At 38.0% G+C, this 18,862-nt stretch overlaps 1 protein-coding gene and 1 long non-coding RNA gene across 3 annotated transcripts in view; one reads left to right on the top strand and one right to left on the bottom strand.

The window, feature by feature from the left end:
- CPA6 (carboxypeptidase A6) overlaps positions 1-18,862 on the top strand; it is a 541,179-nt gene that overhangs the window by 490,874 nt on the left and 31,443 nt on the right. For both annotated transcript variants that reach the window (XM_058699770.1, XM_058699769.1), the window contains 2 exons: positions 4,053-4,163; positions 4,631-4,721. In XM_058699770.1, coding sequence (XP_058555753.1) covers positions 4,053-4,163; positions 4,631-4,721 — 202 coding nt within the window. The remainder of the gene's footprint in view (positions 1-4,052; positions 4,164-4,630; positions 4,722-18,862) is intronic.
- The window catches only part of LOC131495008 (uncharacterized), a 51,637-nt gene that overhangs the window by 7,860 nt on the left and 24,915 nt on the right, over positions 1-18,862 (bottom strand). The window lies entirely within an intron of this gene.

The following is an 18,862-nucleotide window of genomic DNA, read 5'->3' as shown; positions in this document are numbered from 1 at the left end:
CATGAAATTTCAAAGTATGTACAATATTATATACTGTTCCCGAATCTATCTATCTATATATATATATCTATATATCTGTATATCTATAGATATACATGGCAAAACAGAAAATCATGTACAGGAATGATAACATAAAAATTAGAATAGTGATTACTTTGGTGGAGGAGAGGAAAATGGGATTAGGGTATGATAAAAAGGGAGCTTTAGTTTTATCTGTAATATCTCAACTTCTTTTTAAAAGATTTAATAGGAGTGCCTGGGCAACTCAGTTAAGCATCCAACTGTTGGTTTTGGCTCAGGTCCTGATCTCACAGTTTGTGGGATCAATCCCCCACATTGGGGTCATGCTGACAGCACGGAGCCTGCTTAGGATTCTCCCTCTCCCCCTCTCTCCCTCTCCCCCTCTCTCCCTCTCCCCCTCTCTCCCTCCCCCTCTCTCCCTCCCCCTCTCTCCCTCCCCCTCTCTCCCTCCCCCTCTCTCCCTCCCCCTCTCTCCCTCCCCCTCCCTCCCCCTCTCTCCCTCCCCCTCCCTCCCCCTCTCTCCCTCCCCCTCTCTCCCCCTCTCTCCCTCCCCCTCTCTCCCCCTCTCTCCCTCCCCCTCTCTCCCTCCCCCTCTCTCCCCCTCTCTCCCCCTCTCTCCCCCTCTCCCTCCCCCTCTCTCCCCCTCTCTCCCCCCCCCCTCCCCCTCCCCCACTCGCATGCACACTGTCTCCCTCTCAAAACATATAAACTTTAAAAAAATAAAAAATAAAGATTAAACATGGCAAAAAGTAGTTGGTCACATAGATGTAATATTCTCTGTTCTTTTTTTATTTGCTTAAAATGTAATTTTTAAGAAGGAAGTTAGTATTCTTTTAAATACAAAAGCACGATGGGCACTTGCATTCGAAGAGGAGAAGGCAGAATAAGATGAGAAAGTTACCATTCAGGTCTCTACCATAGTCTGGTGCTGAGGTGCTAACATGATCCATGCTTGGAAAAAGTGAGACTTCCCACATTTGGACTGAGACAAATGAGCTACAGTCCCCAGTGCTAGACAGGGAGGGAGAGAAATTACCATGACTTTTTCCTACACCTTCTTTCTTGCCTTGTTGCCTCAGTTCTCTCTCCTTTCATCTCTTCTCTCTTCTTCACTAGTGTGGCACAGAAACCACACCTGCCTAACCTTATGGAAGGAATGTAGCTAACCATATAGCTCTGTCTGTGCCATCCCCAGCAGTAGACTTCCTCCAGGCATTGGGGAACTTCCATTAATTAGAGGAAATCAAAATTCTAGGATATGAACAATCATAAACCAGGAATTTTCCTCTGGTTTGAAGCATTAGACAGTTAATAGAAATTCAAGCATGTATAAAAGTTCTACCAAAGCTATGTGGCCAAAAAATTATAATTGAGCCTTAAAGGAGAAGAGAAAATTGTATTAGCACTTGTCAACTTGTGTTAAGCCCCTAAATATTTAAATTATATTCAATAAAAATGTTTAACTTTTATATTCTTTTTTTTAACTTGTTTTATTTTTTATTTTTTTAAATTTACATCCAAATTAGTTAGCATGTAGTGCAACAATGATTTCAGGAGTAGATTCCTTAGTGCCCCTTACCCATTTAGGCCATCCCCCCTCCCACAACCCCTCCCATAACCCTCAGTTTGTTCTCCATATTTATGAGTCTCTTGTTTTGTCCCCCTCCCTGTTTTTATATTATTTGTGTTTCCCTTCCCTTATGTTCATCTGTTTTGTCTCTTAAAGTCCTCATATGAGTGAAGTCCTAGGATTTTTGTCTTTCTCTAATTTCACTTAGCATAATACCCTCTGGTTCCATCCACATAGTTGCAAATGGCAAGATTTCATTCTTTTTGATTGCCAAGTAATACTCCATTGTCTATATATACCACATTTTATTTATCCATTCACCAATCAATGGACATTTGGGCTCTTTCCATACTTTGGCTATTGTTGATAGCACTGCTATAAACATGGGGGTGCATGTGTCCCTTCGAAACAGCACACCTGTATCCCTTGGATAAATACCTAGTAGTGCAATTGCTGGGTCATAGGGTAGTTCTATTTTTAGTTTTTTGAGAAACCTCCACACTGTTTTCCAGAGGGGCTACACCAGTTTGCATTCCCATAACTCTTATATTCCTAATCATATCCCTATATTCATTATTTCTAATATAGTGATAGTTTCTAATATATTGGATTATTCTCTGAACAGTATTCTTATATAAATGCAGATGCTGTTGATGATAGGTTCAGAAATCCTAACTATATGTAAAAAAAATTGAAGTTTTAAGTATTAAATTTTCTAAGGCAGTATATACATAATTTAAGAATTCTCTTATTTGAATTGTGTTTTTAATATGGTAAAAATTCAAACAATCCAAATAGATAAAATATTAAAGGTAATTCTCTTTCCCATGAGTCCCTTCCCCAGAGGCAGCCATTTTCAAATTTCATATGTTTCTCTGAGATACTCTATACATGGACAAATAGGCACCAAAAAGAATTGTTTTAAAAATATTTCAAAATGTCTGTATTCTTAGCACATTCGGTTTTTTTGTTTGAGGCCAAACCTGTAGTCCAGAATCTTCAGACTTGGGGCCAGACACAATATAAGTAAAACCCAATCATAAGAGCAGGATTTCAAAACAGCCATGATAAGAATGATAGAGATGCTATAATGTTTATTATAAACTTTTTATAGTGGGGCGCCTGGGTGGCTCACTCTGTTGAACATCTGACTTTGGCTCAGGTCATGATCTCATGGTTCATAGGCTCTGTGCTGACAACTCAGAGCCTACAGCCTGCTTCTGATTCTGTGTCTCCCTCCCTCTCTCTCTCTGTCCCCTTCCCCCCGCCCCACTCGGGCTCTGTCACTCTCTCAAATATAAACATTTTTTTAAAAGTTTTTTAAATCAGGAGAGAACAGTGTCAGTGCAATAAATTTGAAGACTTGAGTCTGGTCCCAGTTAGACATAAGCAATTAAGTGACATATATAAATAGCTTTTGTTATGAAATATCATGTAAAGACACCAAAATATTTGGGTAATTATTTTGTCCAAAGTGGAATGTAATATTTAAAAAAAAACTGATTATACAAAAGCATGTCTGAATAATTGCTTTCTTCATCAGCCTAAAATTTAGCCAGTTCTGAAATACTGTTACAGGCTACCCAATTAATCTGTTTAGCTACCTTTGCTAAAATGTATAAGTAACAAAAAATTTGGGACAAAAATCTCAATAAAGAATATATGATGTGGGTGTGGGATGGGTTAAACAGGTGATGGGGATTAGGGAGGGCACTTGTTGTGATGAGTAGCAGCTGCTGTATGAAAGTGTTGAATCATGGGGCACCTGGGTGGCTCAGTTGGTTAAGCATTGACTTTGGTGTAGGTCATGATCTCACTGTTCCCAAGTTTGAGCCTTGCATCAGGCTCTGTGCTGACAGCTCAGAGCCTAGAGCCTGTTTCAGATTCTGTGTCTCACTCTTTCTGCCCTTCCCCACTCACACTCTGTCTGTCTGTCTCTCTCTCTCTCAAAATTAAAATTTTTTTAAAGTGTTGAAATACTGTATTGTACACCTAAAACTAATATCTCACTGTATGTTAACTAACTAGAATTTAAATAAAAACTTTTTAAAAATAACTAAATTTTTTAATTAGAAAAAAAAGTATATGATGTCACAGAGTATATATAGTTCAATTAGCTTGTTATTTTTTTAAAAAAATTAATGTTTATTTATTTTTGAGAGAGACAGAGACAGAATGAGAGTGGGTTAGGGCAGAGAGGGAGGGAGACAAGGAATCCAAAGAAAGCTCCAGGTTCCGAGCTGTCAGCACAAAGCCTGACCCGGGCTTGAACTCATGAGCTATGAGATCATGACCTGAGCTGAAGTCAGACACTCAACTGACTGAGCCACCCAGGCACCCCTAGCTCGTTACTTTTTAACCCAACATACTTGGTATTTCCCATGGGAGGATTTTCATACATATTTTTTTAAATCTGTATTTGAGATCAGTTTGTAAGAAAAATATCACCTTTGTCTTTTAGGCTCTTCTAACATATAGGAGTGACCCAATCATGAGAAAAATGTTGAATCATCTGTATTTCTATATCATGCCTGTATTTAACGTTGATGGATACCACTTTAGCTGGACCAGTGTAAGTCGCTTTGCCTATCCAATTGAAAAGAGAAATGGAATAAATAGAAAACAGTCATAGAAGAGGAAGGAAGCTTGGTAGGCAGCCTAATGATTCCAGAACTACAAAAGGGACCTCCACTCTCTCTCCCATCATAGAAACAATCTTCTGTTTATATGTTTGTGCATAAGATTTCACGTAAGTAAGGATTTCTCCTTCCAAAGAAATTGTGAAAAATCACTACACTAGTCCAGCTTATTCAGTTTTGCCTGTGAAGAAATAGGCCAAGAGAAGCTAACAAGTGTGTGACAGAAATTGGAGCATGAACCTGGGTCTCTGGTGCTAATTCAGTCCTCTTTCTTCTCCCTGGATTTGTCTGTTCCCAAGGAACTCTCCCTGCAGTGCTGTGATTCATTCACAGTTACTAAATGTATGTGGATAGCCTTTTAAGTATTCTTTTCTGCACCTGTTTTCTTAATTGCATCTAGGATCGATTTTGGAGAAAAACAAGGTCAAGGAACTCAAGGTTTCGCTGCCGTGGAGTTGATGCCAATCGTAACTGGAAAGTGAAATGGTGCGGTAAGTTGGAAACTAACTGGGATTCAGATCCAGAGGTTTCTACAGCTTTCACTCTCAAAAATGATGAGCCCATTAGGATTCCAGTGTAAGGCTAATGTTTTTCTTTATGTGAAAATCTAATAGAGAAAAACACAGATATACACATGGTAGCTATACTTTACAAAAGAAAATGAAAGTGATTTTTATGCAAATATCAACAATTTAAGTCTCTCAACCCAATCCTGAAAATTGAAACTTTAAACACAGATGTAAAAGCAGAAAACTGAGGAATATTTGACATTCAGAAACTAAAACAGAAACTGTGGTTTGTAATATAACTCTGGTTAAATGTTTTCATCCTTTCATTGAAAGAGTTACTCTGATCCTGCCTTCATCTGTCTATGACAATCAAAACTACCAAATCCTTCTCTAGAATCTACCTATCATACGTCGATTGGTCACTCACATGGCAATTATATTTCTGCTACATTCCATGCTTCACTAATATGTTTCAAGAAAAGAGAGAATGTCATTTTAAGGAAGGAAACTTGCAAAATTCAGAAGCATGTAGGTACTACTAGAGAGTGGGAGAAGAGGGAGATAATTAGCCATAGCTAGTATAGAGGAGGCAAAACTTTACCTCTACTCACCTTGGGTGTCCAGCTGAAGCTCTTAAAAAGGCAGATTAGCAAGAGAAGAACAGTTTATTAACGTGTGCAGCATATGTCACATGGGAAAAAACCTCATGAAAGGTAACTGGAAGTGGCAACTTAGAACTCCGGCTTATATAGCATCTTCGGTAAATTTGTAGAGATGACAGGACGAAGGAAGCCCTTGGGCTTTGCAAAAGCAGCAAGCTGTAGGAAGGTAAATTTATGGGAGGCAACTAACGGAGTAGGGTTTATTGGCAGATTCTTGTGGTGCTGTCTCTGGGATGATAAGAGTCTGTCTCCAGTGAAAGAATTCATATCCTCTCTTTAGGCAGAAAAGAGCAAGGTAGAGAGCTTTCTCTGCATTCGCTGCTGCTTAATTGCCTTTAGCTCAAAACAATTTGTATGTCAAAGAGGTGTACTTTGGGGTGTGACATTCTGGTTTCCTTCACTAGGAGAGAGGGAACGGAAACGTATTATCAAAAGGCAGTTGTAGGGGCATCTGACTGACTTAGTAAAGCACGTGACTCTTGATGTCAGGGTTGTAAGTTCGAACTCCAGGTTGGGCACGCAGCCTACTTTATTAAAAAAAAAAAAAAGACAGTTGTAAAGAACTCTCCTTTCACAGAGTCCTTCCTTAACTCCCTCAAATAATAGACCATTGTGTAACAGAAAGTATTCTGTTAGTCCTTTAGAAGTGAGGCCTGTCCCCCCAAATCACTCATTCTATGATGCCTTGGGTTCTGCATTAGATACCACTCCTCCCATCCTACTCACGTTAGACAGAGCAACTGGGCATGGTCTTAGACTCCTTCCACATATCCTCTCCAAGCAACCTCCCTTAATCAATTAAAATTGGCAATTAAGAGCATGACTCTAGAATATGACAGATATGGTTTGATTCTACCATTATTAACTCAATGATTAGGGTGATTTTTTTTACCCATCAATTTATAACAATAACACCTACCTCATAGCATTCTTACAGGAATTAAGGGAATTTACATATGTTTAATGCCTAATTCAGTCCTGGTTCCAAACAGAGATCTAATTATCAGTGACCTATCTCTTCTCCCCAAAACTGCAGAACAGTCTATTGACCTCTGAACCGCAGGACCATTGTTTGTTAAAGTACTTCTCTCCTTCAGGAGGATTTTGCTATGAAGAGCCATAAGGTAACCTTAAAAGTGTTCCCACTTATGAGAGAAGAAAAAGCATCACATAAATACTATAAAATGGTATTATTGGTGGATGTTTCAATGAAAAAATTTTTTCTTCAATCTGGACTGAGACAAAAAGCTCTTTCACATTAACTCCCTAAGACCACTATTTAAAACAAACAAACAAACAAACTCTTTTTCCCCCCTCTCTGATGTGACAGCTTTGCATGCTCATAACTGTGTCCTATTTCTTTTTTTTAAGTTTATGTATTTTGATAGAGAGCATGAGTGGGGGAGGGACAGAGAGAGGGGGCGGGAGAGAGAGAATCCCAAGCAGACTCTGTCCTGTCAGCACAAAACCCCACATGGGACCAGAACCCATAAGCCAAAATCAAGAGTCAGATGCTTAACCAACTGAGCCATTCAGGTGCCCCAAGTGTGTCCTATTTCATTAGTTGGCAGGTATCTGCATACATATGTATGTCGTACAAATAATGCCCACAGTCACCCCATCCGAGTGAGTACACTAGATGGGTAGCTAAGCTCAGTTACACTAGCAGGACAGCCAACTCTGCCTGTGTAAAGTTAGACTCTTGTTTATATCCAGTTACAAAAAACATTGTTCTTTTTCCTTTACTCAGCTTGTTTCCTTCATACATATGCCTTCATTGATTTCTTAGTTTTACCCACAGTCCTAACTAGAATTCCTTTGATTCTTCCCATTTTTGAATCATTATGATTCTTCCTGTGAATCCACACTCCAGATGTACAAGGGGATTATGTCAAATGTAAGTTGCAAAATGACATTGATAGATAGTTGTAAGTGATGTGGGAATGCAGACAGCCTGGCTGGGATCATCTCTTCCCCCAAGGTGTCCCAAGGGAATTCAACTGATATGACAAGTAGGTAGATGTGACCTTCTTCCCTCACAGCATCAGAACCATTTCCCCACAGTTTTTTGCTGGCCCAAGGAACAGTGAACCTCACTGAGGGAACCACTATTAGGTCGAGAGTCTAGAAGTAAGTGAAGTCCCTAAATGAAGCTCCAAATAATCACAGTATAAATGACATAAGAATGCCCAGGACTATTGAAAACACTATACAGTCAACATTGAACTGACAAAAACAGCTGTTTCTTTCTCTTAAGCCCATGAGTCTCAAACTTAAAGAGTAGAACATGAAACTGCCTTTTACCATGAAAAATCTGTTGACTCCCATATGACAGTGTTACACTTCAGTGCATTTAATGTAGAGTAGACAGACAGCTGAGAGCATCCACATGGAAACAGGTACATCTTTTCAATACCTCATAGCTCCCTCTGCAGGCCTTCAGGCCATGAAATGAATATCATTGCTCTAAAAGTGGATCCAGCAAAAGGATTCAATTAGTCAGAATAGTGGTAGGAACCAAGAATAAATACATAAATTTTATTCATTCATTTGCCAAAGTTAATTGAGCACATACTCTCTACTGGGCATTGTGGGGTTTTTTTTCCTTCCTCTATGCACTCCTTATAGAGAATGTTGTGAGCACTATTTCCAAACTGGAATAAATCCAGAAGAGAGGTAAAGAGTTTGGATGACATCCATACCTAAGCTTTTTCCCTGAGTAATTCAAGTGTTGCCTAAACATAAATTGCTATTAGGACAACCTACAGAATGGGAGAATGTATTTGCAAATGATATATCTAATAAGAACCTTTTATTTAGAATATTAAAATAACTCTTACAACTCAAAAATAAAGAAACAACTCGGTTTTAAATGCACAGATGATTTGAACAGACATTTCTTTAAAGAAGATATACAAATGGGAAAAAGCACATAAAAAGATGCTCAACATCATTAGCCATCAGGAAAATGCACTTCAAGGTACCACGTCACACCCATTACAATGGCTATAATAAAAAAGATGGGCGGGGCGCCTGGGTGGCGCAGTCGGTTAAGCGTCCGACTTCAGCCAGGTCACGATCTCGCGGTCCGTGAGTTCGAGCCCCGCGTCAGGCTCTGGGCTGATGGCTCGGAGCCTGGAGCCTGTTTCCGATTCTGTGTCTCCCTCTCTCTCTGCCCCTCCCCCGTTCATGCTCTGTCTCTCTCTGTCCCAAAAAAATAAATAAAAAATGTTGAAAAAAAAAATTTTTTTAAAAATAAAAAAAAAAAATAAAAATAAAAAAGATGGGCAATAACAAATGTTGGTAAGGGTATGGAAAATTTGGAATTCTAATACTTGCTGGTAGGCTTGTAAAATTATGTGGCCACTATGGAAAACTGCTTAAAATCAGTCTCATTTTAAATACAGTTACCCCATGACCTAGCAATTCTGCTTCTACATATATATCTAAGAGAAGTGAAAACATTCATCCATACAATGATGTGTACACAAATGTTTATAACAGCACTATTTATAATAGCCAAAAAGTGGGAACAGCTCAAATGTCTATCAAGCAATGAATAGTTAAGCATGGTATACCCATATAATGGAATATGATTTGGCCATAAAAAGAATAAGTACTGAAACATGCTGCAACATGGATAAAACTTAAAACATTATAAGTGAATTACTTCACTTACATTCACAAATAATATTATAGATTTTCTTTACATAAAATGTCTAGAATAAGTAAATCCATAGCGACAAAGAGTAGATTAGTGGTTGCCAAGGGCTAGGGAGAGAGGGGAATGAAAAGTGACTGCTGGGGCACCTGGGTGGCTTAGTTGATTGAGCGTCCAACTCCTGATTTTGTCTCGGGTCATGATCCCAGGGTCGTGGGATCAAGCCCTGCATCAGGGCTTTGCATGTAGCCTGCTTGGCATTCTCTCTCTCTCCCTCTGCCCCTTTCCTGCTCATACATACATACTCTTTCTCTCTAAAAATTAAAAAAATAATAATAAAAAATTAAAAGACCAAGTGAGATTTATCCCAATAATGCAAGATTGGCTCAGAATTAGGGAATCTATTAATATAAGTCTTTATGCTTAGTTGTGTTTCTTATAAAGAAAGTTAAGGGTATAGAATCCTAGAGATTTAGAAATTTAGATCATATGGGGTTTGCTCACTGGTTTTTAATATAATTGTTATTATTTATATCTATTATACCTAACATTTATTAATGATTCACTATGAGCCAAGCATGTGCTAAGTGCTCAAGATTATTCTTTCATTGGTAGATGCTATTATTATCCCTATTTAACTGATGAAGAAACTAAAGTTCTAAGAAATTGGGAAACTCACTTCAGATTATACACACGTTGAGCCACAGTGAGAAGCCAAGTCTGACTGACTCCAGTGACCCCTGTTTTAAGCCATTACATCTGACCTTTTAGGGATCAGCTTGTCGTGAATGGTCATTTCACTTTGTTAAAAAGTTAAACAATGTGTGGTTGCAAAGAATAGTTTAGGTATCAAAATAATAATAAGACTGGGACTATTTTAACCACAATTATGCAACAGAGACAACAGGGAAATTGGGAATATATGGTAAGAGAGGAGAAGAAGCTTCCCAGGTGCTATTTTTGATGTTGGGCCACTTCATACCATGCAGGTAGTTTGACTTTACATGTGATATCGAGTATATGATTATGAATTCTCCAGGAAGACATTTTCCTCCAGGTAGAACTTGGTATCTTCCCATGGAGGCAGACTTTTTTTTGCAACTTTCATTGAAAGTGTTACCCTTTGAAGGTCCCAGGTGAATGCCTGGGCCTTATTCCCCTTTCCTGCATATTAAAGATCCAAATCCTGATCCCCCGCCTCTACCACATGAATGAAACAAGACTCTGAGCCAACAGATACCCCAAGAACAGCTGCAGCTTTTGCTTCAGCTCTCATCATTCCAGCCCCCTCTTCATGTTTGTTCCCTTGGGAGTATTTTTCAGAACTCTCATGTGTATTTAAATTGATTGATTGAACATTCAGAGGGGTTTCTAGCAGGAGCTTTTATCACAGTGTCTGTCACAATTCTGTCATATTGCCAGAAAACCCAACTATCATTTTAGACGTTAACACAGTTGGAGTTAGTTTAGTCCTCAATTCTTGATGACGGTTTTAAGACCTTCTATCATTACTCTGATTCTCTGCAACAATCCTACCTGTACCTGCTCATATAGAACCAACCACACTACCAGGCAACTTACTTTCTTATTTGCTGACTCCTACAAGTAATCATACCACAAAAGCAGTACTATCACAGTTTCAAAATGAAAGTTTCAAAATAAAGTATGTAGCTTTAAGGTATTACTACCTCTTTTCCCAGATGTTCTTGTTTAAATATTTTCTGTAATAGTTCTTCTGATATTTAGGGAGGGCTGACAATGAATGCTAAAATGTGGGAAGAACTCTTTCTTACTGAATTTTCTGGTTTTGTTTTGTTTTTATTTTTCCTCTCAAATGTCATCACTTTGGTGAACTTGCTTTTGAGGGGAGTGTAGTTGACATGAAATATTACTTTCATGTGTACAACATGGTGATTCAACATTTATATACATTACAAAGTGATCACCATAAGTCTGGCTACCATTGGTCACCATACAAAGTTGTTACAGCATTATTGACTATATGCCCTATGCTGTACATTACAACCTCATGACTTATTTATTTGATACATGGAAGTTGGTATCTCTTAATTCCCTTCACCTTTTTCATCCATTTCCCCCAGCCCCACCCCCTCCCCTCTGCCAGCAACCAGATTGTTCTCTATATCTATGAGTCTGTTTCTGCTTTGTTTTGTTTGTTCATTTGTTTTGTTTTCTATATTTCAAATAGAAGTGAAGTCACACAGTATTTGTCTTCCCCTAACTTACTTCACTTAGCATAATACTCTCTAGCTCCATCCATGCTCTTACAAATGGCAAGGTTTCATTCTTGTTTATGGCTGAGTAATAATTCATTATATATATGAATATACATACCACATCTTTATCCGTTCATCTATCAATGGATATTTTGATTATTTCTGTACCTTACCTGTTGTAAATAATGCTACAGTGAACATAGTGGTACATATATCTATTCAAATTAGTGTTTTCATTTTCTTCAGATAAATTCCCAAAATCAGAATTGCTGGATAACTATGGTACTTCTGTTTTTAATTTTTTGAGGACCCCCATACTCTTTTTCATAGTGGCTATACCAATTTGCTTTCCCATCAGAGAGCACAAGTGTTCCATTTTTTTCTCTACATTCTGGCCAACACTTATTATTTCCTATCTTTTTGACAATATCCATTTTGACTGATGTGAGGTGATATATTACGGCTTTGATTTGTATTTCCCTCATGATTAAATGATGTTGAGTCACTTTTCACGTGCCTTTTGGCCGTCTGTGTGTCTTCTTTGGATAAATGTCTATTCAGGTCCTCTGCCCATGTTTTTAATCAGATTTTTCTGGTACTGAGTTATGTCAGTTCTTTGTATATTTAGATATTAGCATCTTCACAGATATATCTACAAATATCTTCTCCTATCCAGTAGGTTACCTTTTCATTTTGTTTATGGTTTCCTTCACTATGCAAAAGAATTTTATCTTGATATAGTCCCATATGCTTATTTTTGCTTCTGTTACCTTTGTCTACAGACACAAATCCAAAAAACTATTGCTGAGACTAATGTCAAGACCTTACTGTCTACGTTTTCTTTTAGAAGCCTTATGGTTTCCAGTCTTATATTTAAGTCTTCAATCTATTTTGGAAGACAGCGATGCTTACCACTATCCCACCAATGCTTCACTCTTTAATCCATTTTGAGTTTATGTTTATATGTGGTGCAAGAAAGCAGTTCATTCTTTTGCATATAGTTGTCCAGTTTTTCCAACAACATGTATTGGAGAAACTGTCTTCCTCCCATTGTACATTTTGGCCTCCTCTGTCAAAGACTGATTGATAAGCATGGGTTTTTCTGAACTCTCTATTGTGTTGATCTATGTATCTTTTTTTTTTGTGCCAGTACCATACTGTTTTGATTACTATACCTTTGTAGTATAGTTTAAAATCAGGCAGATACTCTGGTTTGTCTTCAGATCGCATAAATCTTTCACCTTTTACTAAAATCAGGGAGCATGATACTTTCAGCTTTGTTCTTTTTTCTCAAGATTCCTTTGGCTACCCAGGGTCTTTTATGGTTCCATACAAATTTTAAAATTATTTGTTCTAGTTCTGCAAAAAAAGGTCATTGGAATTTTGATAGGAATTACACTAAATCGGTATATTGCCTTGAAAGGAATGGATATTTTACCAATGTTAATTCTTCTACTCCATGAGCATGGATTATCTTTCCATTTGTTTGTGATATCTTCTATATCTTTCTTTGGTGTCTTTATAGTTTTCAGAGTATAGGTCTTTTATTTCCTTGATTAAATTTTTCCTAGGTATTTTGTTCTTTTTGATGCAATTGTACATGGGACCATTTCCTTAATTTCTCTGATTGTTCATTATTAATGTATAGGGGGTGCCTGGGTGGCTCAGTCGGTTAAGCGGCCAACTTCGGCTCAGGTCATGATCTTGTGGTCTGTGAGTTCGAGCCCCACATCGGGCTCTGTGCTGACAGCTTAGAGCCTGGAGCCTGTTTCAGATTCTGTGTCTCCCTCTCTCTGACCCTCCCCTGTTCATGCTCTGTCTCTCTCTGTCTCAAAAATAAATTTAAAAAAACGTTAAAAAAAATTTAAATTTAAATTTAATGTATAGAAATGCTATTTTTATGTATGTTAATTTTTTATCCTGCATCTGTACTGAATCCATTTGTTCTAATTATTTTTAGAGGAGATTTTAGGGTTTTCTAAATATAGTATTATGGAACCTGCAAATATAGTGAGTGTTTTACTTCTTTTCCAATTTGGATGATTTTCATTCCTTTTGATTGTCAGATTGCTGTGGCTAGAATTTCAACTAGTATGTTAAATAAAAGTGCTAAAATTGGGCATCATTGTCTTGTTCCTGATCTTAGAGGAAACGCTTTCAGCTTTCCACCATTAAGTATAATGTTATCTCTGGATTTCTCATGTATGGATTTTATTTTTTGAGGTATGTCACCACTACAACCCACTTTGTTGAGAGTTTTTATCATAAATGAATGTTTAATGTCATGAGATGGGTTTTCATCATCTATTGAGATAATTATGATTTTTTTGGTAAAGTTTATTTATTTTGAGAGAGAAAGAGGGGGAGGGGCAGAGAGAGAGAGAGAGAGAGAGAGAGAGAGAGAGAGAGAGAGAGAGAGAATCCCAAGCAGACTCCACACTGTCAGCACAGAGCCCAACACGGGGCTGAAACTCACGAACTGTGAGTTCATGACCTGAGCTGAAATCGATAGTTGGATGCCTAACCAACTGAGCCATCCAGGCACCCCAAGATAACCATGATTTTAATTCTTCATTTTGTTTATGTGGTGTATCATGTTGATTGATTTGTGGATATTGAACCATCCTTGCATCCCTGTAATAAATTCCACTTAAACATAGTGTATATTCCTTCTAATGTATTGTTGACTCTGGTTTGCTAATATTTTGTTGACAATTTTTGCATCTATGTTCATCAGGAATATTGGCCTATAATTTTATTTTTTGTCATGTATTTGTCTGATTTTGGCATCAGGGTAATGTTGGCCTCATAGAATGAGTTTGTATAGTTTCAATTTTTTGGAATAGTTTGAGAATAAATGTTAACTTTTCTTTAAAATTTGGTAGAATTCACCTGGTAGAAGCAGTCTGGTCCTGGACTTTTGTGTGTTGGGAGGGTTTTGACTACTGATTCAATTTCATGACTAGTAATTGGTTTGTTCACATTTTCTATTTCTTCCTGCTTCAGTCTTATAACACCATATATTTTTAGAAATTGTATGGTTTTTATCCATCTCTTCTAGATTGTCCCATTTGTTGGTGTATAATTATTCTAGTAGCCTCTTCTCCCTTGTATTTCTATAATATTCATTATGACTTCTCTTTCACTTCCAATTTTATTTATTTAGGCCCTCTTTTTTTTTATGAGTCAGGCTAAAGTTTTATAAATTTTGTTTATCTTCTCAAAAAACTAGCTCTTAGTTTCATTGAATTTTTTCTGTTTTGTTTGTTTCTGTTTTATTTACTGCCACTCTATTAACTTTGAGGTTTGTTTCTTCTTTTTTTAGTTCTGTAGATGTAAATTTAGATTGTTTATTTGAGATTATTCTTGTTTCTTGGAGTCTACCTGTGTCACTATAAACTTCCCTCTTAGAATTGCTTTTGTGGAGGACCTGGGTGGCTCAGTCAGTTGAGCATTCAACTTCGGCTCAGCCCCATGACCACATGGAGCTTGCTGCTGTCAGCTCAGAGCCCACGTCAGATCCTCTGTCCCTCTCTTTCTGCCCCTCTCCCACTTATGCTCTCTCAAAAATAAATAAAACATTTAAAAATTATAATTAATAAAAATAATTGCTTTTGTTTGCTCCATATATATTGGAACATTGTGTTTCTATTTTCATTTGTCCCTAGGTTTTTTTTTTTTTTTCTCTGTGATTCCTTCATTGACCCATTGGTTGTTTAGTATCATGTTGTGTTATTTTCCAGTATTCCTCTTGTGAATGATTTCTACTTTCATACTACTGTGATCAGAAATGATGCTTGATACGATTTCAGTCTTCTTAAATTCATTGAGACCCATTTTGTAGACTAATGTCAACTATCCTGGTGAGTGTTTTATGTGAACTTGAAAATAATGTGTATTCCACTGTTTTTGGATAGAATGTTCCGTGTGTGTGTGTGTGTGTGTGTGTGTGTCCATCCATATATCCATCCGGTCTAATGTGTCATTTAAAGCCAATTTTCCATATTGATTTTCTATCTGGATGATCTATCCACTGACATAAGTATGGTATTAAAGTTTGCTGCTGTTATATCCTATTGTCATTCTCTCTCTGTTAGTACTTGCTTTATGTATTTTGGTCCCCCTATGTTGAGTACATAGATATTTACAAGTGTTATCCCCTCTTGTTAAATTAATCTTGTTATCATTATGTAATGCCCTTCTTTGGCTCATATTACAACCTTTGTTTTAAAGTCTGTTTTCACTTCCTTTGCATGGGATTTTCACTTCCAGATTTTCACTCCCTTTTGCATGGGATATCTTTTCCATTCTTTCACTTTCAGTCTGTATGTTTTTTAGGCCTGTAGTTAGTCTCTTATAGGCAGCACAGAAATGGGTCTTGTTTTTTAATGCATCCAGTTACTATATGCTTTTTGATTGGAGTATTTAGTCCATTTACATTTAAAGTCATTATTGACAAATACATATTTATTGTCATTTTGTTGCTTGGTTTCTGGTTGTTTTGGTAGTTCTTCTCTGTTATTATTTTCCTCTCTTCCCTGGTGATTCAATGACTTTCTTTAATGTTATCTTTGGATTCCTTTATGTTTTTTTTGTGTGTATCTATCATAGTTTTTAACTTGTGATTACCATGAGATTCATATATAATATCCTCAGTCTATAGCAGTCTATTTTAAGCTGATGGTCACCTAAATTCAAACATATTCTAAAAACACTAAATTTTTACTCCCCCTTCCACATTTTGTATATGTGACATAATATATTACATCTTTTTGGGTATCTCTTAACTCATTATCATAGATATAACCAATTCTGTCTTTTAACCTTCATACTAGCTTTATAAATGATTGATCTACTACCTTTACTATGTATGCTTTTTCTGGTGAAATTTTTCCTTTATTAATTTTCTTATTTCTAGTTATGGATTTTTCCCCCCATTTAAAGAAGTCCCTGTAACATTGCTTGTAAAGCCAATTTTAATGGTGATCAATTCTTTCATTTTTGCTTGCCAGGGAAACTATTGTTCCTTCAATTCTGAGTGATAACCTTGTTGGATAGAGTATTCCCCGTTGTAAATTTTTTTCATTTCCGCACTTTGACTATATTGTGTCACTCCCTTCTGGTCTGCAAAGTTTCTGCTGAAAATCAACTTATATTCTTGTGGGGTTTTCCTTATACATAACTGGTTGTTTTTCACTTGCAGCTTTTATGATTCTTTATCTTTGATGTTTCACATTTTGATTCTAATATGTCTTGGTGTGGGTCTCTTTGGGCTCATTTTATTTGGGATTCTCTGTACTTCCTAGACTTGTATGTCTATTTTCTTTGCCATGTTATGGAAATTTTCAGCTATTATTTCTTCAAATGGATTTTCTCTCCCTCTTCCTCTTCTTCTAGGACTCTTATAATACAAACGTTATTATACTTGCTGTTGTCCCATAGGTATCTTAAACTATCATTTTTTTAATTCTTTTATCTTTCTGCTGGTCCAGTTGGGTGACTTCCACTATCCTGTCTTCCAAATTGCTGATCCATTCTACATCATCTAATCTGCTATTGATTCTCTTTACATATTTTTCATTTCAGTTACCGTTTTCTTCAGTTCTGATTTTTTTTTTTATGTCTCCTATCTCTTAGTTGAATTTTTCACTGTGTCTATCCATTATTCTCCTGAGTTTGGTGGGCATTTTTATAAAAATTACTTTGAACTCTTTATCTGATCGATTGTTTTCCTCCATGTTGGTTAGCCTTTTTTCTGCAGTTTTGTCTTATTCTTTTATTTGGAACACATTCCTCTGTCTCCTCATTGTGTCAAATTCTCTGTTTTTATGTTTTAGGTAGATCAGTTACATCTCCCAGTCATGAAGGAGTGCCTTTAGGTAGAAGGTGTCCTATAGGGCCCAGCTGTGCAACCCCCCCTGGTCACTTAAGCCAGGTACTTCAAGGGTATTCCCTGTGTAGGCTGCATGCACCCTCCTGTTGTGGCTGGGCTGCATTTGTTATGAGCATGCTGGTGTGTGGGGCTGTCCCCTAGTGTGGCTGTCTGTGAGGTCTAGTCACAGTGGCTGTAGGTACACTGGTGTGTGTATGATTGGCCCCCAGGGCAGCTGGCTGTAAAGCTAGGTAGGCTGCCACAGCTGCAGGTGCATTGGTGGGTGGGGCAGGCCTCTGGCTATGTATCTGTGAGATATGATCAGAACTGTTGCAGGTGCTCTAGTGTGTGGAGGCTGGCCCATCATCATGGAGGCTTCTTGGGAGGGGTACCGGTACTGACTAAGGCTGCCTGCTGAGTGTGGCAGGGCAGAGAGCCTCTTAGGGGAGCGCTGACCAGGCAGGTTGGGCACGGTAAGTCTGCAATGGAAAACTGGGGTGGGGTGAGTTGTGCCAGTAGTAGATGGAGAGTGTCAAAAATGGTGCCCACCAGCACCAGGATAGCTAGGTAGAAGGGAGTGGGGGGAAAAAGGCATCCATTAGCACTTCCATCCCTGAAGAAAGTCGCAACCAATCTCTGCCCTTCCCCGACACAGTCAACGAATCTCCTTTACATATAACCCATGAGCTCTTCAAACTGCTACCTCTGGGCTGAGCCTTGGAGTGAGATTGTGCACATGACATTTTAAAGCAGAATCTTAATTTCTTACTGTCCTTTGGCTCTCCTGGAAATAGGGCTCACTGGTTTTCAAAGCTAGACACTATGGGGGCTCATTTTCCTAATGCAGATCCTCCAATCTGGGAGACAAATGTGGGGCTCAGACCCCCCATGTCTCAGGGAGGGCTTCTACAGTTGTGATATCTCTCCCATTTGCAGACCACTGGGTCAGAGGTGTGGGCCCCAACTAGACAGCATCTGCACCCCTCCTACCCACCTCAATGTTGCTTTTTCTTTATACACTTAGTTATATAAAATATGTTCTGCTAGTCCTCAGGTTATCCTCAGAAAGGGGTTGTTCTATATGTAGCTGTAGTTTTCAGGTTTCCACGGAAGAAGGTGAACTTGGGATTTTTCTGTTCCACTATCTTGATCCAGCTCTCTGTTGTTACTTCAGATGTTTTCTAAGTTTCTCTTATAATGAAATCTTTAGTGAGTGTCATGGATAGGCACTGTCCATCCATCCATTCCAACCTCTTTCTAGAGACTTCCTGCACTGTTGAGACCACAAAGATAGACTGCATTTCCTAGACCCACTTAAAGATAGATCCCTATCTGAGTATGATTTAGGTTCTACACTTTTGGTGCCCTCATGTGAAACTTAGAATGTGGAAAGTAAGATGGAGGTCATTTTGTTGTGGCTTCTGTTGTTCCTGCTGTCTTGCACCATTGTGGAGGTCTGTGGTTTATCTGAGGCAGCTTCCCCATCTTGACTCTTACCTGAATGTACTGCTTCCTCCTCTTTGAAAAGGGAGGAGTCCTGGTAACCTGCATCATACCTCTTGAAGTCATCCAAGGTGGCTCAAACTAGAGTTTCTTTGCTGATGGTTCTAAAAGTCATTTAACACCTTATTAAAAAAAAAAAAATTAAACCAGCTTCAGCTTAAACTAGCTGAAGTGGATTCTGTGCCCTT

The sequence above is a fragment of the Neofelis nebulosa genome, chromosome 14 (genome assembly GCF_028018385.1).
Source record: "Neofelis nebulosa isolate mNeoNeb1 chromosome 14, mNeoNeb1.pri, whole genome shotgun sequence".
In the NCBI taxonomy this organism is placed as follows: Eukaryota; Metazoa; Chordata; class Mammalia; order Carnivora; family Felidae; genus Neofelis; species Neofelis nebulosa.
This window is presented reverse-complemented; position numbering and strand designations above follow the sequence as displayed.